The 17,329-nt window shown below is 31.1% G+C and overlaps 2 protein-coding genes across 2 annotated transcripts; both read right to left on the reverse strand.

The window, feature by feature from the left end:
* Positions 1–845: 845 nt before the first annotated feature.
* Positions 846–2,341, reverse strand: LOC145813948 (uncharacterized). Its single transcript, XM_082910419.1, has 2 exons — positions 1,299–2,341; positions 846–978 (listed from the first exon to the last, which is right to left on the reverse strand). The coding sequence occupies exons 1-2, from the start codon at positions 1,732–1,734 to the stop codon at positions 944–946; spliced, it is 471 nt and encodes a 156-aa protein (XP_082766545.1). The 5' UTR covers positions 1,735–2,341; the 3' UTR covers positions 846–943.
* A 3,589-nt stretch (positions 2,342–5,930) lies between these two features.
* Positions 5,931–11,181, reverse strand: LOC114256121 (ras-related protein RABA6a). Its single transcript, XM_028195713.2, has 2 exons — positions 10,649–11,181; positions 5,931–6,503 (listed from the first exon to the last, which is right to left on the reverse strand). The coding sequence occupies exons 1-2, from the start codon at positions 10,867–10,869 to the stop codon at positions 6,065–6,067; spliced, it is 660 nt and encodes a 219-aa protein (XP_028051514.1). The 5' UTR covers positions 10,870–11,181; the 3' UTR covers positions 5,931–6,064.
* Between the last annotated feature and the right edge of the window lie 6,148 nt (positions 11,182–17,329).

A 17,329-nucleotide genomic window follows, 5' to 3' on the forward strand; every position in this document is an offset into this window, starting at 1 on the left:
GAATTTCCTAGTGACCGGAGAGTAACACTTATACCCTTTCTGATGTGACGAATACCCAATGAAGACACACTTGAGCGACCGGGGATCAAGTTTACCTCGATACTGTTGATGGACATGAACAAAGACAGAACACCCGAAAATTTTGGGTGGGATGGTGGAGATGAGGCGAGTAGTGGGAAAGGATTTTAGGAGAAGTTGACAAGGAGTTTGGAATTGTAGTACCTTAGATGGCATCCTATTGATAAGATAGGCAGCTGTAAGAACAGCTTCCCCCCAGAAGAATTGTGGAACATTTGTGGAAAACATGAGTGATCTAGCAACATCTAACAAATGCCGATTTTTCCGTTCAGCGATGCCGTTTTGTTGTGGGGTGTCAACACATGAACTTAAGTGAACTATCCCTTTGTCTGCTAAAAAATCTCCTAGAATTGAGTTGAAATAGTCCCGAGCGTTATCAGACTTTAGAATTTGGATTTTTGACTGGAATTGTGTCTGAATCATAATTTGAAAATTTTTGAAGATTTGGCTCGTTTCAGATTTGTCTTTCATGAGGAAGACCCAGGTTAATCTAGTGTGATCATCTATGAATGTGACAAACCACCTAGTACCAGTTACATTTTTTATTCTGGATGGACCCCAGATATCACTATGAATTAGTGAGAATGGACGAGACGCTTTATAGGATTGAATGGGAAAATGGGACCGTACATGCTTAGAAAATTGACAGATTTCACAATCAAAAGGTTTTGGATTTTTATTAAATAATGAAGGAAATAAATGCTTGAGATACATAACATTAGGATGACCTAAGCGATAGTGCCACAACATAATTGTTCTATCGTTATTTTGACACGAAACCGAAAAAGAACTACCACAAATTGCCGTTTGAGGTTGTTCTTGTGGATAGTGGCGTTCCTTAAGGATGTAGAGTCCAGAGCATTCCTCAGCATTGCCAATCATCTTCCCCGAATCCAAATCCTGAAATTCACAATGAGTGGAGAAAAAATTAGTAACACACCTCTTTTCCTTAGTGAGTTTACTAATTGACAATAAATTACAGTCCAAGTCAGGAACAAGGAGAACAGAGTTGAGAATAAGATTCCTAGACAGCACAACTGAACCTGTACCGGCAACCTTTGATAGTGAACCATCTGCTATTCGGACCGTTAAATTATTTTGACATGAGTTATATGTATCAAAAATCGTTGCATCTCCCGTCATATGATCAGATGCTCCTGAGTCCACAATCCAAGGTTTTTTACGTTTCTTACTAACAGTAAAGGCGTTCAAAGAATTACCTTTGTGAGCCAAGGTTCCGGATCCTATGATGTGGTTGGAAGACGAACCAGATTGTGACTGTAGTAGTTTCTGGAGCATCTCCATTTGCTCCTTGGTGAAAGGGCTTGCTTCAGGTTGTGGTGATGGTTCATTTGTACCTACATGATTACCTCGTCCTTCTTTCTCAAGAGGCTGACGTGGTTTCCAATCTACTGGCTTTCCATGAATCTTCCAGCAAGTTTCTCTCGAGTGACCCGGCTTTCTGCAATGATCACACCAAGGCCTACCTCCTTTATTTTTCTGACGGTTGTCGATAGGAGCGAATTGAGTCTTAAGAGCCGAGCTTTCTGCCATATTTAGTTGTTGATGAGATCCCATCATGAGTTTTTTCCGACTTTCTTCGCGACGGACTTCAGAGAATGCCTCTCTAAGGTTAGGGAGCGGTTTTACTCCCATAATTCTTCCTCTGATTTCATCAAGATTTGTGTTCAATCCTAACAAGAATTTAAACACACGCTTCCCTTCGACAATCTTTTTATATAACAGACCATCAGTAACACACTGCCAGTTATGAACCTCAAACGTATCAAGTTGACGCCATAGACGAGTAAGGGTATTGAAATATTCAGTTACCGTAAGATTGTCTTGACGTAAATTGTGGAGGGAGTTTTTCAAGCTGGATGATTTCAGATGTGTTTTCCTTGTCTGAAAACGTTTCTTTTGCCATGTCCCAGATCTCTTTGGCAGTATCAAATGACAGAAAATTTTTGCCAATGTCAGTGGTCATAGAGTTGACGAGCCACGACATGACCATATTATTTTCAGCTATCCACCTTTTGTAGGTTGATGCTGTGGTTTCTGGTAGCGCCGAGGCTCCGGTGATGTAGTCATCTTTCTCCTTTCCCCGTATAAACATTAACATGGATTGAGACCATTGCAAATAATTTTGCCCATTCAGTTTATGGGCAGTGATCGGAAGATGAGAGGTTTCCAGTTGATGAGAGGATGAAGATGATGAGATGATAATATCAGAAGAAGAGGAGGATGAGTTGATAGTCATTCCGAAAGCTGGACCGTATTTAGTCATGCAATAGAAGGATATATTTGAGTAGAAGAGAAAAATTCGAATATTGACTGAAGAGGCGAAAATGACGAGACAGGATTACACTCGCTCTGATACCATGAAAAATATTAATATTGAGAGAGAGAGAGAGTGATTGAAAGACTAAACATAGACTTTTTATTTTCAATATCTTAAGCCTTACAATGCTACTCCATTATATAGGAGGTTTATACAATATGATCAGATGGAGGCCACGAGGCCACGAGGCCAAAAACACAAACAAGCAGGCCACGAGGCCACTACATATTTAACTATACATTAATATATATTACATATATATCAGCATACACTCACCGAAAGCATATGAATTAAATAAACACTCACCGAAAGCATATGAATTAAATAATCACCGAAAGCATATGAAATAAAGAAAAGGGCTTGATGCATATGGCATCTGATGAAAAACGTGGCTTGATTTTCAACATTTGATGTACTGACATAAGGGATTTCGATTTGTAGTGATTTGTGCTAAATTTAGCAATTTTGATTAGGGATTATATATATATATATATATATATTTTAAATTGAGATTGTGATTAATAATTATCCTCTAGGTTAATTTTCTAGCTCCATCACTCACACCATAGGCCTTTTTGAAAAGATCATCCCTTTTTCCCTACCCTTCAATGAACCTAAATCCTCATTTATAATTAAGGGGATGGCTTTCCTCCAGTCCAATCACGGACGGACTGGAGAAGAAAAACTTTTATTAAACACGGAATCACCTTTATTATGATTTTTAGTTTGTGTGCAACAAATGCTTAGATCATGCTGTCTCATTTTCGTTTCTCCTTTTGCTCTCTCATGACTTCATTCTGTTTTAGGTTTTACTAACACCTTTTGCTGTTAGATTTCTTTCGACAATAGATGTTAGTGATTGAACATGCCTCTAACATCACGTGTTTCGAACCTTTTTATGGCTTTTTGCGCAGCCCGTGAACCTTGCTTTAAAAATAAAAACCTTAATTGTTGGCTATAATGTTAACGGGTAATTATTCAGTAATTTTGAAATATAGACACGTAATATTCTATAGTATTATAATTGATAGAGAATGTGAGTGGGTGGGTATTGTGTTGGGTAATTAGGGAATATGAGTGGTATATTGAATGATAATTATTTAGGGAGTACAAACACGCGGTATTTCGGGAATATTCAATAATTTTTCAATGTTAACACACAAAAAACTGAAATTCACCTAACCACATACGTACCTACTCTATTGCTTAGTAAAGTTCAGGTTTGTGAAACTCTCTGACATCTTAAACAGTTTATAAACAATAACATTACATTTTGTATATAAATGAAACAATTATTTTTTTATAGATATAATTACATTTCTATGCAATATTTCTCAGTTCAATAACAAAACTACAAAGGTCTATGAAGTTTTCTGATCATACTCTCATTACATTTATATTCCAATATTTTGACTTTCACAAAAATATCACATTAATTTTTTGATAGTTGATAAAATATTTTGGATCAAAGTTGTAACGTCTTTATTTTATTCTTGCTAATGTGACTAGTAACAAATGATGAAATTATATGGTTTTTAGACGTCCTTGTTTTTCAATCTATCAAAATCAAAATTTTTAAAATTAAAAATAGAATTATACTGCGACTTTATAATCATAAGATTAATTAATTAATTAAAATAATCATTGCAACTTTACAATCATATATGCTTTGCTTATGCACCATGATGTTGTCTGGCTTTAAGAATACTCCAAAAATTTAAAAAGGCCCACCTACCAGCTTAGTATTTCTTTAAAAAAAAATTTGATAGTACCAACTTAGTAAAACAGAAAGAAATAAAAAAATTATATATTACAAAACCTCTTCAATTCCTAGGGAAAAAAAATAACGATTGTTATTTTATTTTGTTTTATGTTTTTTACTCGGCAAAAAGTAAAGGTTTTATTAAAAGTAATAGAACATTACAAGATGGCATTCGCAAACAATCTCCTTCCCTTTCGGTTTAAGTGTTCAGATTATTAACTTTTCAAAATAGTAAAGATGTTAAAAGTTCTATTAAATTTTTTATCAAATGTCTTATCTGGATGTGGAATTCACATGAGATCCACATGGTCCGAATTCTACCCACGTATAGGAATGACAACGGGCCGGGCAGGGACCAGAGATTATACTCCCCATTCTCGATCCCCGAAGGTATAAAATTTTCCGTCCTTGCCCTCGATCCCCGACAGAGAACCCATCACCCCCGTCCCTGCCCCCTGACGGGGATCAGATTTTCCCGACCTCGAAAAATTCTCGACCCTTTTTTTTTTTGAATTTTGCATATCCTATTTTATTTATTTATTTATTTAGGCAAATAAAAATAATATATATAAAAGCATAATCCAGTAATGTCCAAACATAAACATCCAAACACAACAACATGACAAACAAGACACAAAACAACACCCACACCACATCAAAAAAAAAAAAAAAACTTGTGAATTTTGCAAAGTAGCATGCACAACCAATATTATCAGCTAAACCCTACAATGGGTCAAAAAAATCTCTAGAAAAACACACACGCGCACACACACAAATATATGGGGGCATAGTAGTAATTTCAGTTCGGGGTGGAAATGGGGACCGGATGGGGGAACCTATCACTGTCCTCGGCTCGAAAATTGTTAGGGATTCAGTTTCGAATACCATCCCCTGCCCGTCGGGAGTATTTTTTGAGAAAAAATCATTTTAATCAGGGTTGGGGGGCCGGGTCGGGTTCAAATTGTTATCCCTACTCCCATATAAGACATTTAGTAAAAATTTTGATCGAATTTTTAAAATCTCTAACATTACTCTTAGCTTTTAAACTTGTTACAAGTTAAGTCAACTTAGATTGTTTGAATTTCAATACTAAAAAGGAAAAGATTGAAAAATTGTTCCTTCTTTGGTTTAGTTATATAAAAGGGGAAACAAAATTGAAGGGATTTGCATGACATTTTTTTGAAAAAAAAAATCTTGAGAAGTTCAATGGTAAAATTTTAAAGGGAGAGGGAATGTGGAGGGAATTGGAACCGACTATGAATGGGAGGTAAGCAAGGAGTCTATCATCGGGCTAACATTGGGTTGTTATAAAAAATTCTTTGTTTCCTTATAGGTCATGTTTGTTTGGCTCTTTAGAAAGGGATATTATACTAATAGTCCGTGCAACCTACTAATCTCCCCATGTAGTAGGACTAACAAAGTTATCGGAGGATTGGGATTAGAAATTGAGTGAGGGGATTAGTGAAATTTTAAATGATTTTTAAGCAAAAATTATATGTTTTAGAATAAAAAAATAATTATAATATTAAAAAAATACTAAAACTTAAAAAATATTAATTTTATATATTAATACTATCTATAGTAAACGTAATCCTGTGGTATACAAACAAACACGTTTTGTCCTACATCTCTAACCTAATGCCACCACACTAATTATTTTCTTACTCAATCCCACCGTACTCTTAATCCTCTCCATCGTATGGACCCAAACAAACGTAACAAAGAAATGCTAGACAACCAAACCAATAATGAAAGAAAATAAATAATTTCTTTAGTTGAATTTTTTTTGGGTCTATTTTACTTCTTTTCCATTTTTCTCCCCTCTTTTCCGTTTCCTTCTTTCAACCACACTGTCTCCAAAAATACAAAATACATATTTTGTTTCAATTTGAACAACAACTTGTATGTTTAGTGGCAGATACTTCATCAACATTGATGATTTGCTTCCCTCCATGAAGTGTTGGCATTTTGTGATCACCATTAGTCTTTGCTTCTAGGGTTTTTTGGCTTGCAACTTCATGGATCTTAGTGATCATATGTAGAAATGCTTCTTCCACATTCAAATTCTCACGTGCAGACGTTTCTAGGAAGAATAGGCCTTCTAGCTTCGCAAGGCTTTGCCCTTCTTCTAAGCTAACTTCTCTCGATTGAGCTAAATCGGATTTGTTGCCAACGAGAACCACCACCATGTCCGGATTACCAAACTCTCTAAGTTCATATAACCATTTCTTCAAATTCTCAAATGTCCCTTTGCGAGTTATATCATAGACTAGTAAGGCGCCTAGTGCTCCACGGTAGTATGAACTAGTTATGGCTCTAAATCTGCAACACACACACACACACACAAAATAAAATAAATAAAAGAAGGAATTTTAATGATCACATAAATAGCAAAACAATCTTAGTAGTATCATCGTTACACTACGTATCGCAGAAACACAAGAAAGAGAGATGGAAGAAAAATAGATATTAACTTATAAGAAATAATGTGTATTTAGAATTTTGAAAAAATTATTTAGTAAGTTTGATCTACAAGACACATGGTATGCTACTTTTTTTAATAGAAGAACATATGGTCAATTTGATCTTATTTTCCGAATTAGAGAATTTCAACAAGTCCAAAAACATAACCATTGTAATATTCAATGAAGGGTTACTTTCCATTGCTAATCTTTTGGCAATTCCCTAATACATTGTGAGAGCCTGTGTCAAATTATTTGGTACAATTTTTGTTTACAATTAAGGTAGAAATAATTTAAATAAATCGACATATGTTAATTATTTAGAAATGGAGAGAGGAACTTTTTAACTTTTACTTTTTAATTATTAGTTTTAACTTACATTAAACTATATCAAACATGCCCATGGTTCTTCCCCCATTTTGAAACATGTCTCAAATTCTCCTTGTCCAAAACGTTCAATAAAAAATTTCTTATCAAAAAATCTAATATGAAAAAATCTCATTGTCTGAAGTATCAAAAATATATCTTGTCCAAATGCTCGAGAAAATATCTTGTGCAAAGGATAAGGCAAAAAAATCTCCTCGTTCAAATGCTCCCAAATTGTAAAGGGTAAACCTCGTCTAAAAAATCAGCTACATATAATAATAATAATAATAAATAAATAAATAAAAATTCTCTATCTAAAGACCTCTATTAGTAAAAACTATCCTTATGAATGACGGATAAAAAAAAAATTCTTACCCAAAAGCCCAACTAAAAGAAAAAACCTTCATTATCCAGAAGCCCTAATAGTAACACATATAAATAAATGCGGAAATTACTATTCAATATAAACTTCGAAAAATAATTACACATTAGTGGTAAACTTTATAAATATTAACAAATAAAATTTTAAACCTTTCATTTACCTGTAGATATATTTTCAAAAGTTCACTGAATTGTAATTCCCCCTAAATAAATCCCTAGAACTTTAGTTATAATAATGGAAGAGAAAAATGAATTTTACAAAAAATTAAAAATTCAGCTATCAAATATTTTTTAAAACTAATAGTTATACATAAAAATTTCTAACTGAAATTTCACCTTAAACCGGGCACGGTCAAGTTGTACATCAAATATTCTAATTAATGAAAACGATAGGATTTATCACCTTATGTTGGGATTGGGAAGACAGAGACTAAATTATTACTTTTATTTTTTTATATTTTGGATAAATGAAAATCGTATCATAGATAGGGATTCTTTGGGGTTTAGGGATCGAGCGATACTTCCTAATCACATGATTCAGACAACCGAAAGAGGCTAACAAGAGTCCAACTTGAATTGGATATGAGGAGAGCATACTCACTGACCAATTAGACTACTTTTTGGGTGAGTCGATAATTAATTTGTGACATAATCACGTGATACTAAATTATTTTACAAACCAACAGATCTAGGTATAATACTAGGGTTGAGAAAGTTGATATAAATGTTACAGCTAAAGACACAACCCATGTTAACTAACACTATGATTTCATGTGGAATGATTAAAAATAACCTTTTCACGGCTCACTCTGTCTGTGCACCCCGTGACTCCCTCCGTATGATATAGATTATTATTAATACAAATCTTTTGCTTTTGAGAATTAAATCTTATTATTGCTTTCTAAAATTTAGGTTATGAATCCTGTGACTCATAAAGTTAGGAACCAACAAAACTGGTCGAGAATTTCATCTTGAAAAGTAATGAGTGATCTAAATATAATTATTGTATAGTGGTACCTACACTTAAAATAAATCACAATTATACCGTGTTTTTTCTGAGTATATTTTCTAGATAAGTTTTTTGAATTCATAGTATTGTTGATCCCGTGACACTTGAAAGAATATAAATTTTCAAATCATATTCCCATTACAATTTATGCTCTAATTTTTTTTCTCTAAAATATCAAATTAGTAACCCTTTGTTATGAATTTAAAAAAAAAAAAAAAAAAAAAAAACAAATGAAAGTGCACATATTGCTAAAGTCGAAGTAGGACCATTCACGAAGTTTCCTATGCAAAGAACTGTAATAGAGAGCATGGGTGCAGGTGCACATATTTGTAAGAGTTTTTCTGAATAATTGAAAAACTAATTTGGAAAGAAAGTTTAGGGTATATTTGGTATCATTTTCATTTTTTATTTTTATTTTTTGAAAAACACAAAAACTTATTTAGTGAATTGTTTCTAAAAATAATTTTCAAAAAACTTTAATAAAAATAATCCACTTTCTCAGAATTTTTGAAATTTTCATTAGCATGACTTACAAATTAGGTACTTACAAACTACTGATATCTTATACATCTAAAATTACTCAGTTAAACTTTCGGTTTGGGATAAGATCACTATAATTATCTTGACCAAATGGCACAAGATTATGTGACTGATAGTGATTTGGAATAAGATCATTATAATTATCCTGACCAAATGGCATAACATTATGTGACTGCCACCTGGCTTACATATTGCGTTTTTTGGGAATAATATTCTTTGCAATCTATCAAAAGTATAAAACAAATTAAAAAAATTTATTGTGACATTTTAATAATAACGCCTTTGCTTATGCAGTATGCACCATCATCTTGTCTAACTTGAATGGTACTCCTATCCTAACACCTCAAAAGGAAAAGTCATTTTTCTTTTGTTTTTTTTTTCCTTAAAAAAATATAAAATAAATAATGTAATTTGTGGGGTCGCAGTTTCAGCTTTGAAAAACATACACATTGTATGCAAATTAACTTGTAGCTAAACCTGCCCTATGAAAAGGAAATAAAATTAGCAATCTATAGGCTCCCACCGAAAGAAAGAATTATAATTTTATCGATTTATACAGGAATCCAATTGATATATTGTGCAAAATACAAGAATCAAATTGATACATTGTTTGACTTTTCGTTAAATTAACTTAACAACCGTTATTTATTGGACTAAAATGACACAATCCGCTAAATTAAATCGAGCAAATTGAAACAATAGAGACCAAATTGACATATCGTGTAAACTATAAAAACTATTTACATAATTTCCCCCAGTGTTTATACAATTTTTTGGTGAGACCTATTTTTTTTTAAAATATATATTATTTATTTATATACAAATATTTAATTTTATTACCGATTTTTATATTTCAAACTTATTTCAAATTAAGAGCAAATCGCGGTCAGACTAAAAGTTGACCCTTTCAATGGTTAAGTTCAAAACAAAATGAGGTGTGGTCCAGCAAGCATGATTTGGACCACAGATTAAAATTGGACCTTCCTTGCAAAAAAAACATCCTTTGGGATTTAATGTTGTAAAATATTCATATACACTAATCTAGAAAATTCTCCATAAGATCTCTTCATGGTTGGAAGGACAATATTATTTCTTCACTTTAGAAGCCTAATATGATTTGATCCCAAGAAATCATGTTTACATTAGCACATAAGTTTAATCAAATAATACATACTAAAAGTATAGAATAATTCTAACTATACTAATTCTAATCACAGTATCAGACACATAACTTTTTATGTGAATGAAGAGCCATTAAATATGTGAATCTCACCCATGTAAAAAGATTATGTTTCATTTTGTAATCTAATTATCGTACCAATACATGATCAAATCTGTCTCAATGTTTTCACATCGAGATGACAAATTAGCATACATATCCTACTTGAAAGGCTAACCTTAAGAGTAACCCTTCTATTTTTTTGTTTTTTTAAGATTCAAATTCATGTATACTTATCTTCTTGATTAAAAACCAAGAATTGAGAGAGAGAGAGAGAGAGAGAGAGAGAGAGAGAGATGATGAACTTATTTTTGAACAATTCACACTCAAAATCAAGAAAATTAACTAGCAGCTCCGATCTACTTCTTCGCCTGAGCTGCTCAATTGTAAGCACTTTTTTCGCTTATTCCAAAACAAGAAAACCAAGAAAATACATTTCAATCTAGTTCAATTCAACAATCAATTAAAAAAGAAAAATTCAAAAACATACCTTTCTTGCCCTGCAGTGTCCCATATCTGAGCTTTGATGAGTTTATCACCAACCTTGATGTTCCGATAGGCAAATTCGACTCCGATGGTTGGCTTTGAATCCAAATAAAATTCATCTCTAGCAAACCTGGAGAGAAGATTTGATTTTCCAACCGCCGAGTCTCCGATTAAAACAGCCTTAAATAGGTAATCACACTCATCATCAAATGAACCACCTGCCATATTTGTTTTTGTTTTTGCTGTTGTTGTTTTTTTTCTGTGTATTGTCTCAAGAAGAATTTTTTAGGTGGATATTCTCTCAAGAAGAAGATGAATTGGAAACAATGAACATTTTTTTGTTTTGTGAAAAACAAGAGAGAGGGAAAAGAATGTATAGCCAAGGTATGTTGGTATGTCATGGTTGGATATTTAAATGTGAATTAAGCTCATAAGGACTTGTTTGGCATTGGCCATCAAAGGTGTTGAGTGTTGCATGTGATAACATTGATAAAGACTCAATGGCTATGCCTTGATGTTGTCAGAGTCTTTTGTTTTGCATACTAATATTTGTCCATAATTTTATTTAAAAAAGTCAATGGTTTAGATTGATTTTTAAGTGAGTAATTTTACATAAATTAATAAAACTTTACAAATTTTGTTTTAATTAATCTATCATATTATTGAAGTGAGTCATATTTCAAATCTTAGAATTTAATTATTGTATGACATATTGGATAGTAAAAAATATTTATTATAAGATTTATTAATTTGTATAATGATTTTCATTTTAATTATAGAACCCACTATAAAAGAGTTGAATTTAGACTATATAATATTTTTACAGTTAAAATTTGAATACATATTCTAAGTATGTAGTTTTAATTCACCAAAATTTTTGGATGACACTACTTTATAACGAGTATAATTATTTGATACTTCTAAAATATCATATGATAATTATACGATACTCTCAATCAATATTATAAAACTTTACTGGTATGATAATACTTATTTACTTTTATCAGGTAATTCAGAAATAATGAATGACTCATTGTGTTTTGTAATTTTTTATTTGCTAGACGCACGACTTAAGTACCAACACTACCTAATAATTTTCACTTGGTTAGTTACCTTACGAGTTACATTACCATTCTCACAATTCTTAGAAAGGCCAATGAAACTGTGCCTATTGGGTTTGCATTAATATGCGATCAATTTCATGCATATATGGCATTCATTAATTGGGCATTCCTCAACTTGTTTGCTAGTGAGACAGTGAGCTTAACAGAATCCAATCAAAATAGTGGCTTAAGAATAAAGTAATTATGGACAATCATTCACCATTCTCTCCTTTTAGAAAACATGTGGTTGGATTTGACCGTGGTTGGATTTGACCATGGTTTGATTACTTGGTTATAAAATTTCAATCCCCGTATCAATCACCAAACTTGATATGCTTTTGGTAATTGCATTTTTGAGTAGTTGTGAAATTGATTTAGAGAAATGTTATATATTATTGATTTTTTATTATTATTTTATATCCCGATTTACATATATACTTATAATTAATGTTTTTATTTAAAGACTATCATTAAGTAATTATTTATAACAAATAATATCTTGTCAAAGTTTGGAATTTGGGAATGTGCTCCCCCAAGATCTCGTATTCAAAACTTCCTTAGTGTAAACAATTTATGGGGCCAATTTCTCATATTAGTTGAATACTAAATTATCAGAAATAATATCTTATTAAGGCACCGTTTGAGAAACAAGATTTGAGGCTTTTTTGGCTATTTTAGCCACAAAAAACAAAATAGACTATTTTAGTCACAACAAACAAGACATCACATCTAACCCATAATTATTACACTGTTCTCTCACAAAAAAAGTCAAAAAAGCCAAAAAGTCAAAAAATCCTTCCCAAACCAAGCTTTTTAGCCCAAGTTAAAATAGCTAAAAAAATCAAAAAGCCAACCACTTCTAATAAGTATCCTAATCATATGCTGCCAAAAAAATAAAAAACAAATCCTAATCATATAATCATATAAAGAAAGAGGGAGGGGGGGGTGTTGTGGGAATGAGCCACTGCACTTACCACCACATAAGTCAAAAACTTTATAATTGCGTTTTTTTTTTTTTAATTTCTATTTTCGGGAAAGGTTGGTTTAGTGTGTTTTCAAATGAAAGGACAAAATTTACTTTACTTTACCGAGAGTACAATACTTTTTTCAATTTTAAAAACCCCCCCCTTGAACTCCAACCAAATCAAACCAAACCTTTTGTCAATTATTTAATGACTTTCATGCCTCTTAAATTCAATGGTACATATAGATAGATACATATGACTAGAACTACAAACAAATCGAGAGATTTTGAGTGTTTAAATTTGTTTATTAATAATTAGTCGAGCTTAAATAATTGAGTTTGAACTTGACTCGTCAAATATTTAATAAACTTGAGCTTGACTTGAGCTCGCTTAATTACATAAACGAACCAAATTCGAGTTTGAACTCGAGCTTAAAAAAAAAAAAAAAAAAAAAAAAAAAAAAAAAAAAAAAAAAAACTTAAATTAATTTACTTATTAATAAAAAAAACCTATAAAATTATAAGTAAAATATTCAATAATGCTTATATTAATAATAAATCTCATCAATCAACGTATATAAATTTACATAAACACCAAACACAAATAGAAAAATAAAATAAATTATTAAAAATTGATTTGATATTTTATTAAAAATAAATATTTATTTATTTTCATGAGTCTTATCAAGCCGAGTTTAAAATTACTCAAACTCGACTCGATTAATAAATTAGTTTAAAAATTGAGTTTGAACTCATTCATTTAATAAATGAGTTAAGTTTAAATAAGCCAAACTGTTCATAAATAATTCAGTTCGTTTGCAGTTCTACATATGCTTCAAGTTAGGGATGTCATGATTCTTTCTTGCAACCCTTGTCCCTCCCTGCATGAATTTTCCTCATTTTAATCAGAAAGTGCAAAGATGGAATTTTTTTCCCACCTTGATTATATCTGTTCAATTTTTTAATATAAACTCTTTTCTTTTTCTTTTTTTTTTCTTTTTTTTCATTTCTTATCTCACATCTTTTTAAATTTTATAAACTCTCGTCACTTATTATCAATCATCTTTCATATATACCATATCATTTTGTACTTTTATTAATACTACTATTCTTACATATGTAAAATATTAATTCGGCCTAGTCTTGCCCTACCCCTCCAATCCCTGATTTATCCTGTCCCTGTATAATATAGGACAAGGGCACTACAAACCCATTTCCCTACCCCGCTTGATTGCTGTCCTTTTGAATGTTTAGAAGGATTGAAGGGAAAATTAGACTCTATCTCCAATCCATCATCAAGTTTATTTTTTGGTTATATATGTTGGATTATTGTGTTCTAAAGGGAATGCAGAATAGAAATTGTGGGATTGGAATCTCATAGAAATTAAATTGTAAAATGATACATTTACCTTCCAAGTATTTGATTTCATAATGTATTGTATTTAGTAAAATAAAATAAAATATAAAAATCTCAATTAAAAAATAAAATAAATTAAATTTATTTAATTTTTGTTGATGTTTATTTATTTAATTTTTTAAATAAATTATGTTTTATTTTAAATTTTTGTTGATATTTTATATAATTTTTATTATTTTTTATTTAATTTCATTATTTAATGTTTATTAGTTTTTAAAATAAATTTATTTAAATTTTTATTTTAAAAATAACATAAGTTTTATTAATGTTTTATTTATTTAATTTATTTGATTTTAAAAAATAAATTTATTTAATTTTTAAAAAATAAAATAAAATTTCATTTAATCTAACCAAAAAAAATTAGGGGATGCACAAATAAATCCCAAATTAATAACTTATACACTGTTTAGTCCTAAAAGTTTTCTTATAGACTGAAAGGTCCCATTACAATGTTTCAAACATCAGATTAATGTTTCGAATATTAGATTTCAAATATCAGATTAATGTTTCGAACATTAGCTTTCGAACATCATATTAATGTTTCGAACATTAGATTGATGTGCAAATAGGACTAAATGGAGCATAAGAAAACTTTTAGGACTAAATGGTTCAACTTTTCAAAAACTAGGACTTATGGATAAATTTTCCTTAAAATTAAAATATTAATGACAGATTTAATATTACTATTACTTAGTAAACAATTGAAGATGGTAACATAATTTATTGAGCATTTTCCTTTATTCATAATATTTTAATATTTGATGTAATATAATAATTATTTCTAAACATCTAATTACATGAGAAAATAAACATGAGATATATATCATTTTCAACCAAATAATCTAAGGATTAATAATCTGAAAGATTACAATCATTCCTTATCTAATCCGTCCAAACAAATCTTTCTCTCAATTAAAAGTGTTTGGTAATGAATTTTTTTACCATCCTTAATATCAAACCAATTATTACATCTTCCGTAGATATGATAAAACATAACTTCTCCGCGTGGAAGGTGGGGGACGACAACACCTGCATTGATACAAGCATTGAGTCTACAAACTTACCATTCATATCAACATCTTCCATCTTCCATCTTCCATCTTCCATCTTCCATATCAACCCAACTTTCAAGAAGGTGGAGAAATATAACATATTTTTTTTTCCGACTTTGTTCTAAAATTTAATTTTAAAATAAGATATTTAAACTTTTAGTTTTTCAAATTAGGTAAACTTAGTTCAGTGGCGACTCTAGAATTTTTTTGTCCGTAGTGTCAATTAAAAATTTAAGTTTCATGAAAGTGATATTATTACCCCTTTTTCAATAATAAATAAATAAAACACACACACAATATTTTGTACTTATATGCAATTTGTCCTGCTAAATAAAAAGTAGAGTGATTCTCAGGAGTGTGAACAAGCCAACATTTTGTAAATCCTATATCATATTTATTTTCAATAAATCAACAAATAATTTAAAATTCTTAAGTCAAACAAACGAAAATAAGAAATGTTATTTCTCATTGAATTTATTTCGCCTCTTATGGATATAACAAAATAAAAATTATGTATATGTCTAAGACTTATCACATTTAAAAATTAGTGAGAACTATCTAGAATGTGAAGAGTTTTGAAATGATCTGGTGATATATAATTGTCCAAAGCAAATTTAATGTATTACTATTTTTTAAACAAAAAAGTACACTAACATATAGATAACCAACCACAAAAAATATAAATAGAACAATTTGAGTGAAATTATTCTTTTTATGATGATTTTAACGTCCGATGTTGTCACGACCCAAACTCGTTCCTATAGGTTTAACATCGTAACTGGTCAGTAATTCTGAGATTATTGAAGGCCTCTGAAACAGATAAACAAAATAAAGGGATTAACGGAAGCAAATATCAAAATACAATGTCCATAGAGTTGTGTAGACTTATATGAGATAGAAGATTTAAACTTATAATCATCTTATATATAACGTCATACACATGTCATCCCATGTACCGATAAACAAAAGGGACTTAGTCTTATATACAGAATTTACAAAAGTCTTGTTCAACAAAAGAAAGAAAAGATAAAGACAGACATCACATGCACTTGACTTGAACACTGAAACACTTGGGAACCTCCTCAGGAAGCACGGTGGTTGGCTTGACAAACAGAATTCCAGGCTAACATCTTAGGCCTGATCCTGGGCCTAACCACCTACATACATAAATAATACAGTGAGTTAGAACCCAGTGAATGATAATAAAGTAAAGGTTTTTATGAATAATGTACAACATAGATTCAGAAATCAGAGTTCATATCAGAAATAAATTCAGATTCACATACTTATACAGATTTCATAAGTAGTTATACGTGGTACATCTATTAGCTAACAGATCAGATTGATCATAAAGACTCACATGCAGAGTACGTGGTTAATAAGACCATAGTCGGTATCGACTTTGTGCATATATAACCATGGTATTGTTACCTCCAGACAAAGGCTACATGAACATAGGCCGCGGTATTGTTATTCTCAGACAAGGGCCACATGAACATAGACCTTAGTATTGTTACCCTTGAATAAGGGTCACATGAACATAGACCTCAATATTGTTATTCCCAGGTAAAGGCCACATGAATACTTGATACTAAGGATGCCACAAATACATTTTAGAAAACTGGACAATCATTCATGATTCACAAATAGCATTTCAGAAAACAAATCATATCACATTGTTTAGAAAATACTTAAATTCAAATATTGTTTTATAGAGTCGTTTGCAAGCTCCCAATAGTTTTGCAAACATGAGCACTTGGCTCGAGCGACTAAAGATTCGCTCGAGCGTAAAATTCAATCTTTCAGAAGTTTTACAGAGAATGATGGTTGGCCCGAGCAATCAAAAGACTACTCGAGCGGCCACCCTTTATTTCCAACCTTGGCTTGAGCGACCAAAGGTTGGCTCGTGCATGAAATGAGAGCTCCCAGTACTTTTATAGATGTGCATATATATATTTGTTCTTCTTGGTGGTTAATATTTTGATGAGTTCTATATTTCTAAACAGTGGCGGAGCTACATAGAGGCCAGGGGGTCACGTCCTCTCCCTCCCCCGACTTTTTGGATTTACAATTTTTTTTATATATATGTATATAAATAAATTTAAAAAAAAAATAATATTTAGAATAAAATTGTTAATGGTATTTCTAA

Source organism: Camellia sinensis, chromosome 15 (assembly GCF_055761805.1).
Source record: "Camellia sinensis isolate YWXY chromosome 15, ASM5576180v1, whole genome shotgun sequence".
Taxonomy (NCBI): domain Eukaryota; kingdom Viridiplantae; phylum Streptophyta; class Magnoliopsida; order Ericales; family Theaceae; genus Camellia; species Camellia sinensis.